The sequence below is a fragment of the Pyrus communis genome, chromosome 5 (genome assembly GCF_963583255.1).
Source record: "Pyrus communis chromosome 5, drPyrComm1.1, whole genome shotgun sequence".
In the NCBI taxonomy this organism is placed as follows: domain Eukaryota; kingdom Viridiplantae; phylum Streptophyta; class Magnoliopsida; order Rosales; family Rosaceae; genus Pyrus; species Pyrus communis.
In genome coordinates, this window is record NC_084807.1 from 26,098,028 (window position 1) to 26,115,951 (window position 17,924).

Consider the following 17,924-nt stretch of genomic DNA (forward strand, 5'->3'; position numbering starts at 1 on the left):
CTGTGTAGAATGTGAATCACTCTCTAAACTATATAGAAAATAAAGTCTTAATGAAACGCTATTGATATCGTTTACTTTTAACGTTAAAGACATTTTTTTTTTACCTAAAAAGTCACTTTCACCTTTATTGTAGCAACGTCTTTCAACTTTGAGTAAATTAAAGCAATGACTCATCAACTAAAAATTCATGATTATTGATACCTAACTTATCAAAACGTGTATCTATAGTCCTTTCGTCAAGTTCGTCAAGTCCGTCAAAACTATCGTTAAAATGAGTCAGGTGCCACACACGTGAGGCTAAATCAAGGAGCAAATATGAAAAACAAAATAATTTTTTTCTTAGCAATGATCCCTTACCTTTAACTCAATTAGAGTAATGGTCCCTCAATTTTAACCCAATTGGAGAAATGGTTTCTTAACTTCAATCTAATTATAGCAATGGTCATTCCACCATGTTCCTGTTTAACGAAAGTTCTGACGGAATTAACGAAAATGACCATAGCTATACGTTTTAATGAGTTAAGGAGTAACGGTCACGGATTTTTATTGAGAAGCCAATGCTTCAATTAGATTAAAAATTAAAGAACCATTGCTACCATTTTCTCAAACTATATTTCAAGAACAAGAAGAAAAACTTTGTACTTCTTATTATATGCTACAACATATATAAGAAATGAAGTTAGACAAATCAGGCCGATTGATATTTGAAAGTAGAAAGGAAATATACGGATAGCAATTTTGTCCCACAGAAGCTCTCTTCGTGCATGTGCTAATGTTCTGAAAAAACGGTGTTATTATCGTTTATTCACTTTTTTCCAACATAAAAACTAAGTTGTATCATTTTGGTGCATTTTAAGCTAGTCAGTATTTTTTTTTTTTTTTTTTTTGTTCTTGGCTTGACGGGACGTTAAACTTTAGCCTCTATTAATATAAAGGGACGAACTTTTGACATGTGACAAATTTTAGTGTGGCAGGGCCCTATTTTATAATTGCCTACTATGTGACATTACAACATAAAATGTTATGGTGTTATTTCCAATTTCTACGCATTTCACCGAAAATTCCTCTACCCCTACCATACTTAGCTTGATAGTTTCCACCGCCTATCCAGAGTTGAGCCCTGGAAGAAGACCAACTGAAGAACAATCCTCTCTCTCTCTCTCTCTCTCTCTCTCTCTCTCCCCATTCCGTTACTGTCCTGCTAACAATTTCCATCCCATCAAACCCCCAACGCGCCAAACCCAACGTCACCCAGACCACATCCAACGGCCTAAGAATCCCAACTTCAACAAACTAAAACACATCCAACGCCCCGCATTAAAAGCTCAGTAACCCACCCAATCAAAACCCTTCTCATTCCAAACTCACAGCTACTCTGGTCTCCCACGCGCCAAGACAAACGCGCGTGAAGAATCCGCCGTGCGCGAGGTTATCGCGTTCATGCAGCAGAACGCAAAACTCAGCAGAGCCAAACGACGTCGACTCGTCCGCAGCATCTCTGTAATTATGAGATTACAAACAAAACAAATGAAGAATCAAATTTATCCAACGGTAAATTCTAGACGATTGTTTGGGTAAAACGGTCAATACCACAGCAATATATATATCCAGTGCGGTGAATAGTGTGTGTGTTTTTGGTGGAAGCTGCGGTTTTGAACCGAGTGGTGATTTGTATGGGAGTGTGAAAAGAGTGAGTTTTTTCTCGTTTTTCTAAGAGAAGATGAGGAAGTACTTGGGGAAGAAGCAAGTTAAAAAAAAGCCAGAAAGCAAAAGCACTTTTCTGGCCCGACGTGCTCTGCCCTCCCCTGCTTCTGCTTCTCCTTCTTCCTCCCCAGTTTCTTCGCTCGGTACGTACTTTTATCAAACACCTTTTTCATCTCTTCGTCTTCCTTCTTATTTTTCTGAAAATTTCCGTTTCGTTTCATTTTTTTTTCTCTGATGTGGTTATTTTGCAGATGCTATCGAGCACATTAAAGTCGGATGTTTCTACAAAATCGACCAATCGAAGCTCCATGAAAGAACCGTACCGGAGCAGCTCAAGGGCGTACGGATCGTCATGGTACTATTTCATATTTTCATACACATAAAACCCACTGATAATTTTCGCCATTGTTGAATCTCGTTCATCTTTTTCAGATTTTCTGGGGTTTCAATCAAATGGGGTTTTGATTTGGGGTTGTTTGATTTGTATACAGGTGAGTGCAAAGGGTGCGTTTAAAGTGGCAGTGCGGTTTCCGAGCCTTCACTCTCTACGCACTCACATCAACGAAAATGGGTTCCCAAAACCAGATGCCAAGCAGATTCCGGCGCTCGACGAGAAGTACGTGATGTCGCCGGTGTTGAATAATTGGCCAAGTGGCCAAGTGGACAAATGTCCAAGAAAACTTTAGGTGATTAAACAATCCAAAGGTGGAAACACATTCCTTGTTTTGGGGAGGAAAATAAGGGAAAAGACCATTGCTTTTGAAAAAAGAAATAGATATGAGAAAGCTTGTTTCGGTTGATGATAAAAACAGAAAAAAGAAAGAGTTTTCTTTCGGAGAGAGGGCAGAGGGCAGAGAGCAGAGAAGTGTGCACCAGAAAAACAGAGAAGAAGAAATAGAGGTGTCGCAGCCCCTCTTTGAAGAGAAGAAGAAAGTGCTCCTCTCTTTGGTTAGAAAGAAATTATTCATTATATTTCTTTCTCTATTTGTTTCTTTGGTGTGTGAGAGTTATTGGGTGTATTGGGCTTTTGGGTTGTGAGATTGCCAACACTTTGTAAACTCCCATTTGGTTGATAGTGGATTATTGGGTGAGCTCCTACTGCTCCGAGGACGTACTCCAGTTACACTGACTGTGGAGGAACCTCGTTAAAATCTTTGTGTCTTTTATATTTTGTTCTTGCATTTTATTTGATATATTTCTGTGGGTTAGTAAGAGTTGGTTCCAAAAATTGATTTGGTGCTATCCTAGCACAACAATTGGTATCAGAGCACTGGTTGCTCTTGGGTACTGTCTAGTTGCCAAAGATGTCAGACGGGCAAGATGAGAATCCTTTTGGAAGCAGCTCCGGGTTTGCAAGAACTACGGTGCAAAATGCAAAATTCGAAGTGGAAAAGTTTGATGGCACAAACAACTTCGGGATGTGGCAATGTGAGGTTAAAGATGTGTTGGCTCAACAAGATCTTCTTGCCGCCTTGGGAGAGAAGCCTGAAGCTATGTCGAAACTGGAATGGGAGAAATTAAATTTGTGGGCTTGCTCTTCAATTCGGTTGTGCCTTGCAAAAACTCAGAAGTATTTTGTGATGCGGGAGACTTTGGCAAGTATGTTGTGGCAAAAATTGGAAGACAAGTATATGACGAAGAGTGCAGAGAACCGGCTACACTTGAAGAAAAAGCTCTACCGCTTCCAATACAAAGAAGGTACAAAAATGATTAGACACCTTGATGCTTTTAATAAGTTGATTGCCGACTTGTTAAATTTAGATGAGGATATTAAGGATGAAGATAAGGCCTTAATATTGTTGAATTCCTTGCCGGACTCTTATGAGCATTTTGTTACCACTATTATGCATGGTAAAGAAACTGTGAAATTTGAAGATGTGTCAAATGCCTTGATGAATTATGAAATGAGACATAGAGATAAAAATCATGATAGTACCTCTGAAGCTTTATTTGTTAGAGGTAGATCATCGGAGAGGAGATCCTCTTCTAGCAGGAAAAAATCACAGTCTCGACCTAGAGGAAACTCTAAAGGTAGAAAACCTTTGGAAAGGGATGAATGTGCCTTTTGTCGTAATAAGGGCCATTGGAAGAAAGATTGTCCTAGATTGAAGACCAAAGGCAAAGAAAGTTCTGAAGCTAATGTTGCTGAGGTTGAAACAGATTTTTCTGATTTTGCTTTAACCACATCCTCATCATTTGATTGTGCTACTAAGTGGGTGTTGGATACGGGTTGTACTCATCATATGACTCCTCACAAGGATTGGTTTTCAAGCTTGAAAGAGTTTGATGGCGGTGTTGTGTTCATGGGAGATGACAATCCTTGCACAACAAAAGGGATTGGTACAGTTCGTTTGAAGTTGCATGATGGCATGGTTAAAGAGTTGACAGGTGTTCGGTATGTACCGAATTTGAAGAAAAATCTTATTTCTTTGGGAACTTTGGAAGCCAAGGGCTTCAGGTTTCATTCAGATGGGCAGACATTGAAGGTGACTTATGGTGCACTTGTTGTGATGAAAGCTCCTCGATGTGGCCATTTGTATTTATTGCAAGGAAGCACTGTGACAGGTGAAGCATCTGTAGTCTCAGAAAATATGGGCACATCTGATTCTGATACTACTAGATTGTGGCATATGAGATTAGGCCATGCCGGTGAAAAAGCTCTACAAGGGCTTGTGAAACAAGGTCTTCTAAAAGGTGCCACGACTTGTAAGCTTGATTTCTGCGAGCATTGTGTCTTGGGAAAACAAACTAGAGTGAAGTTTGGTACTGCTGTACATCAGACGAAGGGCATTCTTGATTATGTGCATTCGGATGTTTGGGGTCCTACAAAGACTCCCTCTTTGAGTGGTAGACATTGGTTCGTGACCTTTGTTGATGATTATTCAAGAAGGTCTTGGGTCTACACTATGAAGCACAAGAGTGAGGTGTTGAGCATTTTCTTGGGTTGGAAGAAAATGGTTGAGAACCAGACTGGGAGAAAGATTAAGATTTTGAGATCGGATAATGGTGGTGAATACACATCCGACCCTTTCTTTAAAGTTTGCAAAGAGGAAGGGATTGTGAGACATTTTAGTGTCCGGGGAACTCCACAACAAAATGGAGTTGCAGAAAGATTGAATCGAACCTTGCTTGAGAAGGTTAGATGCATGTTGTCTCAGTCGGGTTTGAGCAAGTCGTTTTGGGCAGAGGCAGTTACTTATGCATGTCACATCATCAACCGATTACCCTCAGCTGCTGTTCAGGGTAAGACGCCAATGGAGGTATGGACTGGAAAACCTTCTAATGATTATGATTATATTCGTATTTTTGGTTCACCTGCTTATTTTCATGTAACTGAAAATAAACTTGATCCTAGAGCCAAAAAGGCTATCTTTCTTGGTTTTAGTAGTGGTGTCAAAGGTTACAGGTTATGGTGCCCGGAGATGAAGAAACTTGTAATCAGCAGAGATGTGACATTTGATGAAGAAAATATGTTCAGAGACTCTGAAAAGAATGTGAAAGATGTCCAACAGGTGGAGCTTGAGAAAGTTGCCTCTAGTACTTCAAATCCTATTTCCGCTGATGTCGAAGCCACTACAAGTGAAGAAGTGGGAGACCATGAGGATGTTGAAGAAGTTGAACTTGAAGATTCTATTCAAGTTGAAGAGCAAGTTTCACCTCAAGAGTCTATTGCTAAGAACAGAGGAAAGAGAAATATTACCAAGCCAGCTCGGTATAGTGACTATGTTGCTTTTGCTCTTCCTATTATCACTGATGAGATTCCATCCAATTTTGAGGAAGCCATTGAGAGTGAGGAAAAGGAGAAATGGTGCAATGCCATGGGTGACGAGATGAATTCTCTCATGAAAAACAAGACTTGGGAGTTAGCTAAATTGCCTAAGGGTAAGAAAGCTATTGGTTGCAAATGGGTGTATGCCAAGAAGGAAGATGTTGCTGAGAAAAGCAATGTCAGATTCAAAGCAAGATTAGTTGCTAAAGGGTATGCACAAAAGGAGGGCATTGACTACAATGAAATCTTTTCTCCAGTTGTGAAGCACTCATCAATTCGCATTATGTTAGCTCTTGTTGCACAATATGATCTTGAACTTGTGCAACTTGATGTGAAGACGGCTTTCCTACATGGTGATTTGAATGAAGAGATTTATATGTGTCAACCGGATGGGTATAAAGTGAAAGGGAAAGAAAATTTGTTTTGCAAGTTGAAGAAATCACTTTATGGCTTGAAGCAATCTCCAAGACAATGGTATTTGAGGTTTGATAAATTTATGAGAGGCCAAAATTATTCTAGAAGTCAATATGATCATTGTGTGTACTTCAAGAAGTTGCAAGATGGGTCTTTCATTTATTTATTGATATATGTTGATGATATGTTGATTGCCTCAAAGAATGTTGAAGAGATTGAGAAATTGAAGAAGCAAATGAAAAATGAGTTCGAGATGAAGGATCTTGGTGAAGCAAAGAAGATCCTTGGCATGGAGATCACTAGAGACAGAGAGAAAGGTTTGGTATGCTTGAATCAAAGACAATACCTTGAGAAGTTGATTCGGAAGTTTGGAGTTCATGATTCAACCAAACCGGTTAGTACCCCTTTGGCTCCTCATTTTAAATTAAGTTCTCTACAGTGTCCTAAAACTGATAAAGAGAAGCTGCAAATGAAAGATATACCATATGCAAATTTGGTTGGTAGTTTGATGTATGCAATGGTATGCTCTAGACCGGATATTGCTCATGCAGTTGGCATGGTGAGTCGATATATGCATAATCCAGGTAAAGAGCATTGGCAAGCAGCTAAGTGGATATTGAGATATCTCCATGGTACTCGAGACGTTGGTTTATGCTTTGAGAGAGATGACTCTGGTATTGGTCATTTTGCAGTTGGTTATGTTGATTCAGATTATGCAGGTGATCTGGATGGAAGGAAGTCTACTACAGGCTATGTGTTTACTATGGCTAAAGGGCCAGTTTGTTGGAGGTCCATTTTGCAGTCGTCTGTTGCCTTGTCTACTACAGAGGCTGAATATATGGCAGTTGCTGAAGCTATAAAGGAGGCCATTTGGATAATGGACTGATTAGAGATTTGGGGGTTGATCAGAAGCAGGTGGAGGTACATTGTGATAGTCAGAGTGCCATTTATTTGGCTAAGTATCAGGTTCATCATGCGAGGACCAAGCACATAGATGTGCGTTATCACTTTGTTCGTGAAGTAGTTGGTGAAGGAGAAATCATTCTCCAGAAGATTCCAACTAAAGACAACCCCGCTGATATGTTGACTAAGGTTGTTGGTGTAGCCAAGTTTGTTCATTGCTTGAACTTGGCTCACATTTTGCCTATTTAAAGAAGGCGTTGAGCAGTAGGAGTTTTGGAGATTTGGCTCGGCATGAGTTGTTCTCTTGCTAGTGATTGTGAGTGATGTTGTGTGTTAATTGTGTTGTTTGGCTTATCATGGCGTTTTTCGGAACTTGGCCAAGGTGGAGATTGTTGAATAATTGGCCAAGTGGCCAAGTGGACAAATGTCCAAGAAAACTTTAGGTGATTAAACAATCCAAAGGTGGAAACACATTCCTTGTTTTGGGGAGGAAAATAAGGGAAAAGACCATTGCTTTTGAAAAAAGAAATAGATATGAGAAAGCTTGTTTCGGTTGATGATAAAAACAGAAAAAAGAAAGAGTTTTCTTTCGGAGAGAGGGCAGAGGGCAGAGAGCAGAGAAGTGTGCACCAGAAAAACAGAGAAGAAGAAATAGAGGTGTCGCAGCCCCTCTTTGAAGAGAAGAAGAAAGTGCTCCTCTCTTTGGTTAGAAAGAAATTATTCATTATATTTCTTTCTCTATTTGTTTCTTTGGTGTGTGAGAGTTATTGGGTGTATTGGGCTTTTGGGTTGTGAGATTGCCAACACTTTGTAAACTCCCATTTGGTTGATAGTGGATTATTGGGTGAGCTCCTACTGCTCCGAGGACGTACTCCAGTTACACTGACTGTGGAGGAACCTCGTTAAAATCTTTGTGTCTTTTATATTTTGTTCTTGCATTTTATTTGATATATTTCTGTGGGTTAGTAAGAGTTGGTTCCAAAAATTGATTTGGTGCTATCCTAGCACAACAGCCGGATATGGCGTCAGAGGTACTTTACCGGAGAATCCCACCTCAGAAGATGGTTGATCAGAGCAAAATTTGGAGCTTCTGGGCCGTTCGACCTCCGTTGACGAATCACCCGAGAAGCTCGTCGTCGAGCCCAGCAATCGGCGGCGGCGGCGGAGCCATGGATAGTAGCGTGGTTTCTGGGAAGGGCCCGTGTTGGTCCGAGCTCACATTCGCCGGAATGGTGAAGTGGGGCAAGCGGCGGCAGATTCGCTACCTTCGCAGGCACGAGTCGTCGCCGAGCTCTGGCTCTGAAGATTCAGAGAAGGAAAAGGAGGTAATGGAGCTGGAGGACGGTGACGAAGAAGAAGGCGAGGAGACAGAGGAAGAAGTTCATCTTCCTCCTGTTCTGCCATGGAAGATGAACCTCCGGAATCGGAAGCGGAAGCGCCCTGATAACAAGAGAAAGATCAAAGCTCCGACCCCGAAGCGATCAAAATCCAGAGCAAAATGTCCGAAGCAGAATAACCAGATTGTAGCAGTTCCTGATGGCAGCAGCAGAAAATTGGCTAAAGTTAAACACACTGTAGCAAGATGGTCCGCAGGAAGGTGAGATTAAGATAATCATATCATTAATTGGGTTTTTATTAATAGGTTAATAATATTTAACTGGGTCGATTTGTTTTTGTAAGATTTTTGGTTTTGATAAACGTGAGTTCTTTTGGGATTTTTGCAGGTACAAGCTGGCGGAGGAGAACATGTTGAAGGTGATGAAGGAGAAAGGGGCGGCGATTGGGAACCCAATACGGAGGCCGGCGCTGAGAGCGGAGGCGCGGAGGCTGATTGGGGACACGGGTTTGTTGGATCATTTACTCAAACACATGGCGGGCAAGGTGGCGCCAGGGGGGACCGAGAGGTTTAGGCGGCGGCACAACGCTGATGGGGCCATGGAGTATTGGCTGGAGAGTGCTGATATGGTCCACATCCGAAAGGAAGCTGGGGTTCAAGATCCCTACTGGACCCCGCCACCGGGGTGGAAGCTCGGCGATAGCCCCACCCAGGACCCCACTTGTGCAAGAGAGATTAAGGAGCTCCGTGTAGAAATTGACAAGATTAGAAGGTAATTAATCGCGTTTTTAGTATCTTAATCATGGTATTAATCTGTGATTAATTTATTGGTAAAACTGTTGGTGATACTCTCTCTGGATTTTTTCAGGGAGATGGAGGAGTCCAAGCAGCAAGGGAATGCCGGTTTGGCTATGGCGACCGCTTCAAATTCTTGTTTGACCGGTGTTGACTTGGATCGGGATGGTTCGTTAATCCAGATTAAGGTTGTAATTTGTTCATGATTAATTTTTTTTTATTATGGTTGCTTAATCTTGATTAAGTTGCCTAATTAGTGTTTGATGGGGTTTATTAATTTTGCAGGAGGCTTGTGCAGAGCTAGAAAAGAAGTTAGCTAAAATGGATGAAGAAACGATGGAGTTTGTGACCAAAAAAGAAGAACAAATGGTGGAGTTTACTCAATCTTTGTCCGGAATTAAGGTAATTAATTGCCCCCTAATCACCTTAAATATGTCTGTCTTAATTGCATATAGCATTGTAATCCATTGATTTATGGAGGTTTAAATGTTAATGCAGGAGAAAATCAGGATGTTTGAATTAAGGAAGGAAGGTGCAGTCACAATTTCAGGAGCACCACCGCCATCTGAAACAGCATCAGCCTGTGAGAAGAAAGAAGAAGATAAACTAAGCGGCGAAGACATGGCGGCTGCGGCGGCGGAGGACAAGGCGGCAAAAATAGAAAGGCTGAGGAGTGGGTTCAGGATATGCAAGCCACAAGGCAGCTTTCTCTGGCCAGACATGGGCAGCCCCACCAATATTCCTAGTCCTTCTTCCCAGGTTCTGGCCCCACCACATGACCCCCTTGTGGTCCCCACCCCACCCTCATCCACCTCCTCCGCCTCCCTCCACCTCATCAACCCCACCACTCCACCTGTGAAGCCGGTAGCTGATCGTGGTCCAGCGACCACCACCACATTGTGCAATGTGACCACAATACCCTCTGCCCCTCCGATTTTCGCTCCTCCACCCGTCCTGGCCCCACAGCAAACTCAGAGTTCCACTACCATCACCATCAGTAAAACCCTACTCTTAAACCTCAACGAGCTCCCTGCAGCTGCAGCACCAAACCCTAACCCCCAAACCAGCTGCGAGGCTACCAGGACTGTCGCCACCTACCACAGAAGGCACCACCACCATCTGCCACTTGTACGCCTCTCACCCCCCTTCTCAATTAATCATCTCCTCAGTCTTAATTATGTAATTAAATTTAATCAATCACATTTTGTTTCATTTAATTGTGGGGAAATAATACACAGATGGTGAAGGAGGAGGACGACGGAAATGCAAGAAACGGTGACGATTGGTGTGCCTCTCCTGCTTCCACGTGGAAGGAAGAGAAGTGGTTGATGGCTTTGGCCGTGGGAACTCCTGGCACTTCTTTGGAGGGTTGATTTTGGACCGTTGGATCAATCTTGTAGCAGGAGCTAAATACATATGGGATATACCTTATAGGGCTACTTTATAATTGTAGGAAATTGGCGGGTATAGAAATCATTGTATCTACGTATACATGATTATTAGGGATTTTGCACTATAGTCCAAAATATTAGGTTTTTTGCGGAAACAGCTGATGTGCCGCTTTGGGCTCCTACAATTTATGTGATTGAGAATTAGGAGGGAAAATGATTTAAAACTAATTGAAATTAAGAAGCAATTAACCCCAATCTTGTCATTGTGGTAAGATTAAGGAAAGGAAACAAGAGACTTTCCCGGGTAAGGGCTGGCTAGTGCCTAGTTGAGTTGGCAACTTGGAACTTTGGAAGTGAGTCCAAAAGGATAAGCTCTCTCAACATAGAGTTTGTTTGGATGTGAGCGTTTTTGGTGAAAATATTGGACATAACAAGAACAGTGGAAACTAAGCTAAGCATCAAATGATCAAGTAACATTGCTTTGCTACAGCAGAACATTGACCTTAACAAGTTTGAACGTACAAGTACAAAGTTTGTTCTTGTCGAATGTTTCCTCATCTTCCCTCCTCGCCTTAACACGCGAGCGGAACACATGATCCAAACTGTTTCAGCACAAACGGGTGCAGAACACATTCAGAATTTGATTGAAGCTGGTGAAGAATGAAAACGTTAGAAACTACAGTACTGAATAGTCCATGGCAGAAAGATGAAGATGAACCTGGTGCCGGCAGATTGCAGGACGATCGCGACTTTATGATAGAGGGAACATGATGGATTTTGTGATGGTATTGTCCTCGCGGATGATCTACGAATCTTCCTGACATCCCTTTGAGCTCCAACACTTGGAGACCAGTTACATACTTCATACCTTTAGGGAGCTTCCGTAACCACTTATGGTTGGTGATTTGCAAACTTTTAAACTTTGGCATTGCAGTTTCTTCAACTTCTAACTCTTCCAAATTTTCCAATAATTCCAGCTCCAAAAGCTCGACTTGGAGCAAACCGTTGGCAGAGAATTTCAGTTTCTTTCCATAGGATTGTTGTTAAGACAAGAATGATACAAGATCGACTGATTGAGATTTGGTGGGAATTCTTGTGGTAACGGTTGGTTTCGTATCTCGTCTCTCAGTTGATGTCATGAATCAAAATTCAAAACAAAGAGTTCTCTCTTCTTACTCTTAGTCTGGGCATTCCGAGAATTCAACAGACATTTGCCTTTGTTCCGGGTATTCATAGACTAAACAGAGCTTGGTAGTTTGTGTTTCTTAATTTCCATCTTCTTTCTTCGAGTTCCTGCTGCATCAATTTGATCCCTCTCCAATGGTTTTAATGCCATATGCTTCGCGGCTGATGGAAATACCAGAGATTCTTGTGCGGATAGCTGCAAGACCTTTCCCAATCTTGGAGCGCACCTTGAGAGTGAACACGTATCTCTTAACAAATTCCCATCTCTTATAGGCCTCGATCTTGAGAATGTATGTGTCGATGAGGTCTTCAGCGTCATAAGCAGCGTTTCTGATATCAGAAACCCAATTGTGCACCTGCAGATCATCTTCATGCTTTGCATCGGCATCTTTTAAGAAGCACTGCATCAGCTTGAGCTTGTATCTCAACACCTGCATTTGGAGGCGAACATCCTTGGGAAGTTCGATTTAGCAAAGCTACCCTTTCTAAAACAAAACCAACAGCAGTTTCTGCTGTGTTAGGTTCAACAGAAAAATGATAACAAAGCTAAAACAAAACCGACAACTAATTATTCGGATGATTTTGCTTCAACCCAGTTCCCACTAAGTCTTGGCATTTCCAGGAAACTTAGAGGAAGCTTGGTGTAGTCTATCACTGTCAACTTGCATTCTTCTTTGTCGACATCGAAATATGAACTAATGAAAGAGCAACGAAAGGACACGGAAAGCCCACAAAAATAGTTTCACACGGCATTAAGATACAGTGAACTTTTCTAGAAAACTGTCACTATCTTTTGTTACAGTTCCAACATCTTTCTAAGAAAAAGAGCCTACTTTGATAAGCATATAAAATTATTGGAAAATTCATTGGCATCTAATTTCGTGACAAACACTATGATATATTGATATGTGAATTATACAAGGCATATATGGATATTCAAATTGAATAAAAATCAGAAAATGAAATTAAGAATGGCTAGAATTACAATCAATCTTGAATGTTTCTTGAGCTTAAAGCAAGCTATACGCGACCATCGTTCGACTCCTGCAGCTTCTTGTTGGAGACAGACGCAGTCTGCACTAGTTTATCTTCTGTTGTACACTCACAGTCGCCGCGTCACCCCTCCCCCACCCTGCCCCTAATCATAGAACGAGTGGAACACGTGATCCAAGCTCTTCTGGGAGAAAGCTATGCAGAAAAAATAAAGGTCAGAAAATTTGTTCACTGGTCATAAGTTATTAGTCTTCTGCAAAAAGATAAAAGATGAAGAAGATGAACCTGGTGTCGACAAATTGCACGATTATGACTTTATGATAGAGGGAACATGCTGGACTTTGTGATGGTCTTCTCCTTGCAGCCTATCGATGAATCTTCTTGGCATCCCTTCGAACACCAACTCTTGGAGAGTAGTTATGCACTTAATTTCTTCAGGGAGCATCCGTAACTGTTGGCAGTCAGTGATCTGTAAACTCCTAAGCTTCGGCATTGCACTTTCTTCAACTTCCAACTCTTCCAAAGAATCCAAGAATTCAAGCTCTAGATACTCGAGTTGTGGAAAGCCGTTGGCAGAAAATTTCAGTTTTTTTCCATGGTAAGAAGAATGTTTTAGTCTAAGAACAAATAGATAAGGCAGCTTCTCAAGTATCTCCAAAGGATTGTTTTCAAGACGGGATTGATGCAAGATCAACTGGTTGAGATTTGGAGGGAATTCATGTGGGTTAGGTAGCTTACTTATCCCTCCGCTCAGATGCAACTTAATGACATGGCGAAGAGAAGAAAGCGCAGAGAGGGATGGAAACAGATAATCCATAGACTTTAAGGACAAGGAGTGGAGGTTCAGAAGATTGACTAAAGAATCAAAAATTTCTGCACGGTTTGTGGCGAAGCTTCCAGTCAATCTCAACTTCCGAAGACTGATTAAATTGGCGGAGTTTATTCCTCTCAAGCTATCAACGTTTATGCCCACCAAAGTCTGGAGGTGTTGGAGAGTATCAATTCGCCACTTGCCAACTAATGGATGAACGTACATGTAAAGATGGCGTAAGCTTTTCATCTTCCATAACACATCAGGAAACCTCAAAATATTGGCATTTTCAAGAATATCAAGAGTCTGCAAGTTGGACAACCATCCTATTTCTTCTGGCACCGACCCTATAGAGCAATGCCTTAACCCCAAGTACTTCAAATGGATCATTTCTCCGATTGCGCTTGGAATTGTCCTCAACTTCATATCTTCTAATTCCAGGACTCTAAGGAGTTTAAAACGTCTGCAGACATCAGAAAGAGAAATTCCACTTTCAATTTGTCGAACCTTAAAGAAGAGGAGCGATCGGAGGCTTGGAGTTGACTCATCCGGGGATGAAGAAAAGCCGGAGTAGATAGCATGATGACGGGCTCGAGAGTGAGAACATGGAAATGGGCTGAAGATACTGTACTTCAGATTCGAATGAATATAAAGAAATTCCACTGACTTAGCCTTTGAGATACAGAGGTCTCGCATTAAGTCGTGCAATCGGCAGTGTTTCACCCTATCATTTGCACTCAACCTTGCTGCTTGAACCATGTTTCTATCAATCAGCTCATTCAGATATTCCTCTGCAAGGTCCTCCATCCTTCCATCGTAATATGGGATCAAGCCTTCTGCAATCCATAGCCGAAAAAGTTTACGTGCAGAGAATAAATAGTCCTCAGGAAATAACCCCAAGTAGAGAAAACAAAATTTAAGGTAATAAGGCAAGTCATAATAGCTTAAAGCTAGTATTGCCGACACAGCATTCGGACCACGGGCTAACAGTGCGCGGATGGAGTTCAGAACCCTTTGCCATTCACTCAGCCTTCTTTTCCTTGAAAGCATGCCCCCCAACACAACGATGGCTAGCGGTAGACCAGCACATTTCGCCACAATTTCCTTTCCGATTTCCTCCAATTGTGGAGGACACATTCTCTCAATACTTTCAGTGAATGCTTTCCGGCATAACAACTTCCAACTGTCCTCTTTGCTACGAAATCGCAGTTCATGGGGAAGGCTCTGGGCATCGGCATGCAAAGCGACATTGTTGTTGCGAGTTGTAAGAAATAATTTACTTCCACTGTGATTGTTTGGGAAGGCCTTTGCAAGACTGTCAAAAGCGCCGGTGCTCCATATATCATCTAAAACAATCAGATAGCGTCTCCCTTCCAAAAGTTTATAGAGCACTTCCTCCAACTCGTCTTCTCCCAACTTCGCCGTGTCTTTTGTTCTTGTTGAAACTTGTTTTATAATGCTCACAAGTATGTCTCTTGTTCTGAACTGTTGGGATACATAGACCCAAGCACGGCGATCGAAACAAGTTTGAATGTCCGCATGATTATAGACTTCCTTAGCACAAGTGGTCTTACCAATACCACCCATGCCTACTATTGAAATTGCACGCCATTGATCCTCCGAGACAAGTCGTGCCACCAGAGTTGCTATATCTTCCTCCAGACCAACAATATCCTTATCCTGGCCACGAGGAGTTGATCGCCGCAGCTTCAGTAGTCCTTCATTGGCATGACTCGTTCCTTCACCAGTACTTCTTATGCCGTATGCTTCGTGGCTGATGGAAACGTCAGAGATTCTTGTGCGGAGAAATACAAGGTCTTTCCCAATCTTGTAACGGGCCTTGAGAGTGGAAGCATATCTCTTAACAAAGTTCCATTTCTTGTACTTGTAGGACTCAACTTTGAGGATGTATGTGTCAATGAGGTCTTCAGCATCATAAGCAAGATTTCTGACATCAGAAACCCAATTCCGCACCTGCAAATCGTCTTCTTGCTTTGCATCTGCATCTTTTAAAAAGCACTGCATCCGCTTCAGCTCATCTCTCAGCCGCAGGATTTCCGGGCGAACATCCTTGGGAAGTTGGATTTCACCAAGTACATCAGCAACCCTTTCCAGAACGAAAATAACAACAGCTTCTGCCATGTTACTTTCGACAGAAAATCAGAGAAGCTAATTAGAATTGCAGCTTCTTGGGATGGTTTGGCTTCAACCCCTTTTTTTTTTAAGCTCTTAACATTCTTGGTTGCAAGGCAGGACAGTGTTTAGTATTTTCTACGAAGCTTAGGAGAAGCTTGGTGCGGTTTCTGTCACTGCCAACAAGCCAAACTATTTCGCAACGCGGAGATGGACCTAAATGATGCCCCCAAGTCTTCTTCTACCTTTGTCAACGTCATAACCTAAACTGAATCATGCCCCACACGGAACCAGTTACCACACAGGAAAGGCCAAGGAAACCAGCAAGCACAAACCGACAATTTGACTTGCCGGCCAAGCTAATAAACGGAAAGAAATTTGGTAGAAATGCTTCCGTAAAAACTGAGAAAGATTCACAACGTCGATTTTGTTCATTAAATATTCCAAATTCTTTCATTTGTATTTGTATAGGTCATTTTCGTTTACTTCATAAATCAAGGATAACCTTAGGCTTATTTTTAGCTATGCTCTTTAAAACTCGATTTTATCTTTACTATCAGAAGTCGTCACTTTACACAGAAACTCAAAATTCGCTCCACTTGAACTCGATTTTGATCCTATTTTGCCCGCTGAAGCTCAAAATTTGTCATTTTACTCTATAAAACTCATAATTCGCTTCATATTTGCCCTAATTTTGTTAATTCTGTTATGTGAAGTTGATTTTTGTGGCTCAAGCATAACAACAGCTTCTGCAAAATCATAGAAGCTAATTAGAATTGCAGCTTACTGAGATGGTTTGGCTTCAACCCATTTTCCTTTAAGCTCTTAACATTCTTGGTTGCAAGGCAGGACAATGTTTAGTATTTTCTACGAAGCTGAGGGGAAGCTCGGTGTGGTGTCTGTCACTGTCAACAAACCAAACTATTTGCGACGCGGAGATGAAGACCTAAATGGCGCCCAGCCCACAAGTCTTCTTCTACCTTTTGTCAACATCATAACACAAACTCAATCATGCACCACTGAACCAGTTACCACACAAGGAAGGCCAAGGAAATTAAGTTAAATGGGGTCTTCGTCTTCAAATAACTAGATGGGGAAACCAGCAAGCATAAACCGACCATTTGACTTGCCGGCCAAGCTAATAAATTATTATAATAGTTTCGAATCCTTCCATGATATACCATCTTCAAAATGTTAGGCATGCAGTGCTAGACAAACGCAATAGGCATATAGTGTGTAGGCCGAGACCACCAGAATGGTGCTAGGCCAGACCACTAGAAGAGTGCTCTAGTTAAACCACCAGGTTAATAGACCAAAAAAGCATAAAGAAAGGGATCCTTCCCATATCCTTTCGTCCTAATCCATTAAGTTCAAAAATTCGAATTATTGAAATTTGATCAAACGGTTAAAGTTATTATAACTTTTAAAGTAAAATTCTGTTTGTAGTCATTGAATCAAATTCTAATAATTCAGATTTTAAATTTGATGGATCAGAAGGAAGAGATTTGTAACGAGCTCCTTTCCAAAAAAAAGTCATGACTTGTTTTTGTGTGTCAGAACACCATCAATAAAGGAAAAGGAAAAGAAAAATAAGGTAGTTCTCTCCTTTTTGACTTTTGAAGGAGCCAAAAGACTAAAAAAAAGGGAAAAAGAAAGGAAACAAAAAGGAAAAGATGCCCTTTGGCCAGGCTGCGGCAAATAAAGAAAATATAAACAAAAATACTACAGGTACCTTTTGTTTGTACCAATTTGATGCTCTTGTAGACCCTCACATGCAAAAGAAAGTGAAAGAAGGGTTACTGTTTCTGGCTGCTCGGTGGAAGAGAGAGAGTAAAAGAGCCCTCATTTCTTCTCTGCTCGACCGCGCACCAGCAGAAACAAGGAAACCACATAAGAAAATAAACACGTTGAATACTTTGTTATTTTATTTATTTTTTAGGGTTTACAATATATAGGTGCATACGTCTTATTCTACAAAGAATATAATTACAAAGATCACAATTAATTATAAATCGTAATCCTACCTAAAATAGGACTCTTAGAATATTTAGAAATTGAGGCTCAAATCAACACCCCTCAAATTAGTGCATAGATATCATACATGCCCAACTTGATAATTGATTCTTTAAAAACTTTACTAGATACTCCATGAGAAAGAATATCAGCTAGATGCCCCTATGAATTAACAAACGGTATATACGCAACCTTCATGTCAAGATTTTTCTTAACAAAATATCGATCAACTTTCATGGTTTGTTCGATTATGTTTACTAGGTTATCTGCTATCTTCCTTGTAAATTTATTGTCACAATGTAACTTCATAGCCTTTTTTGACAAATAACCATTTTTAAATTGCGACGAATTCTTTAGTATGGTTCCTCTAAATTATGGTGTTCAACATGTGTGTTCGCCCACGCATACTAACAAAAGTAAGACACTAACTATATTTTTGCATCACTTAAGTCCATCCATGGTCTCACCCGTGTAGAA

At 41.2% G+C, this 17,924-nt stretch overlaps 2 protein-coding genes across 2 annotated transcripts; one reads left to right on the top strand and one right to left on the bottom strand.

Moving 5' to 3' along the window:
* Positions 1-7,441: 7,441 nt before the first annotated feature.
* LOC137735500 (protein DYAD-like) lies at positions 7,442-10,475 on the top strand. Its single transcript, XM_068474931.1, has 6 exons — positions 7,442-8,387; positions 8,515-8,898; positions 8,995-9,109; positions 9,207-9,323; positions 9,420-10,049; positions 10,160-10,475. The coding sequence occupies exons 1-6, from the start codon at positions 7,810-7,812 to the stop codon at positions 10,292-10,294; spliced, it is 1,959 nt and encodes a 652-aa protein (XP_068331032.1). The 5' UTR covers positions 7,442-7,809; the 3' UTR covers positions 10,295-10,475.
* Positions 10,476-12,112: 1,637 nt separating this feature from the next.
* On the bottom strand, positions 12,113-15,814 carry LOC137734655 (disease resistance protein RPP8-like). Its single transcript, XM_068473912.1, has 2 exons — positions 12,776-15,814; positions 12,113-12,685 (listed from the first exon to the last, which is right to left on the bottom strand). Exon 1 carries the CDS (start codon positions 15,441-15,443, stop codon positions 12,798-12,800), a length of 2,646 nt encoding a protein of 881 aa, XP_068330013.1. The 5' UTR covers positions 15,444-15,814; the 3' UTR covers positions 12,113-12,685; positions 12,776-12,797.
* Positions 15,815-17,924: the final 2,110 nt, after the last annotated feature.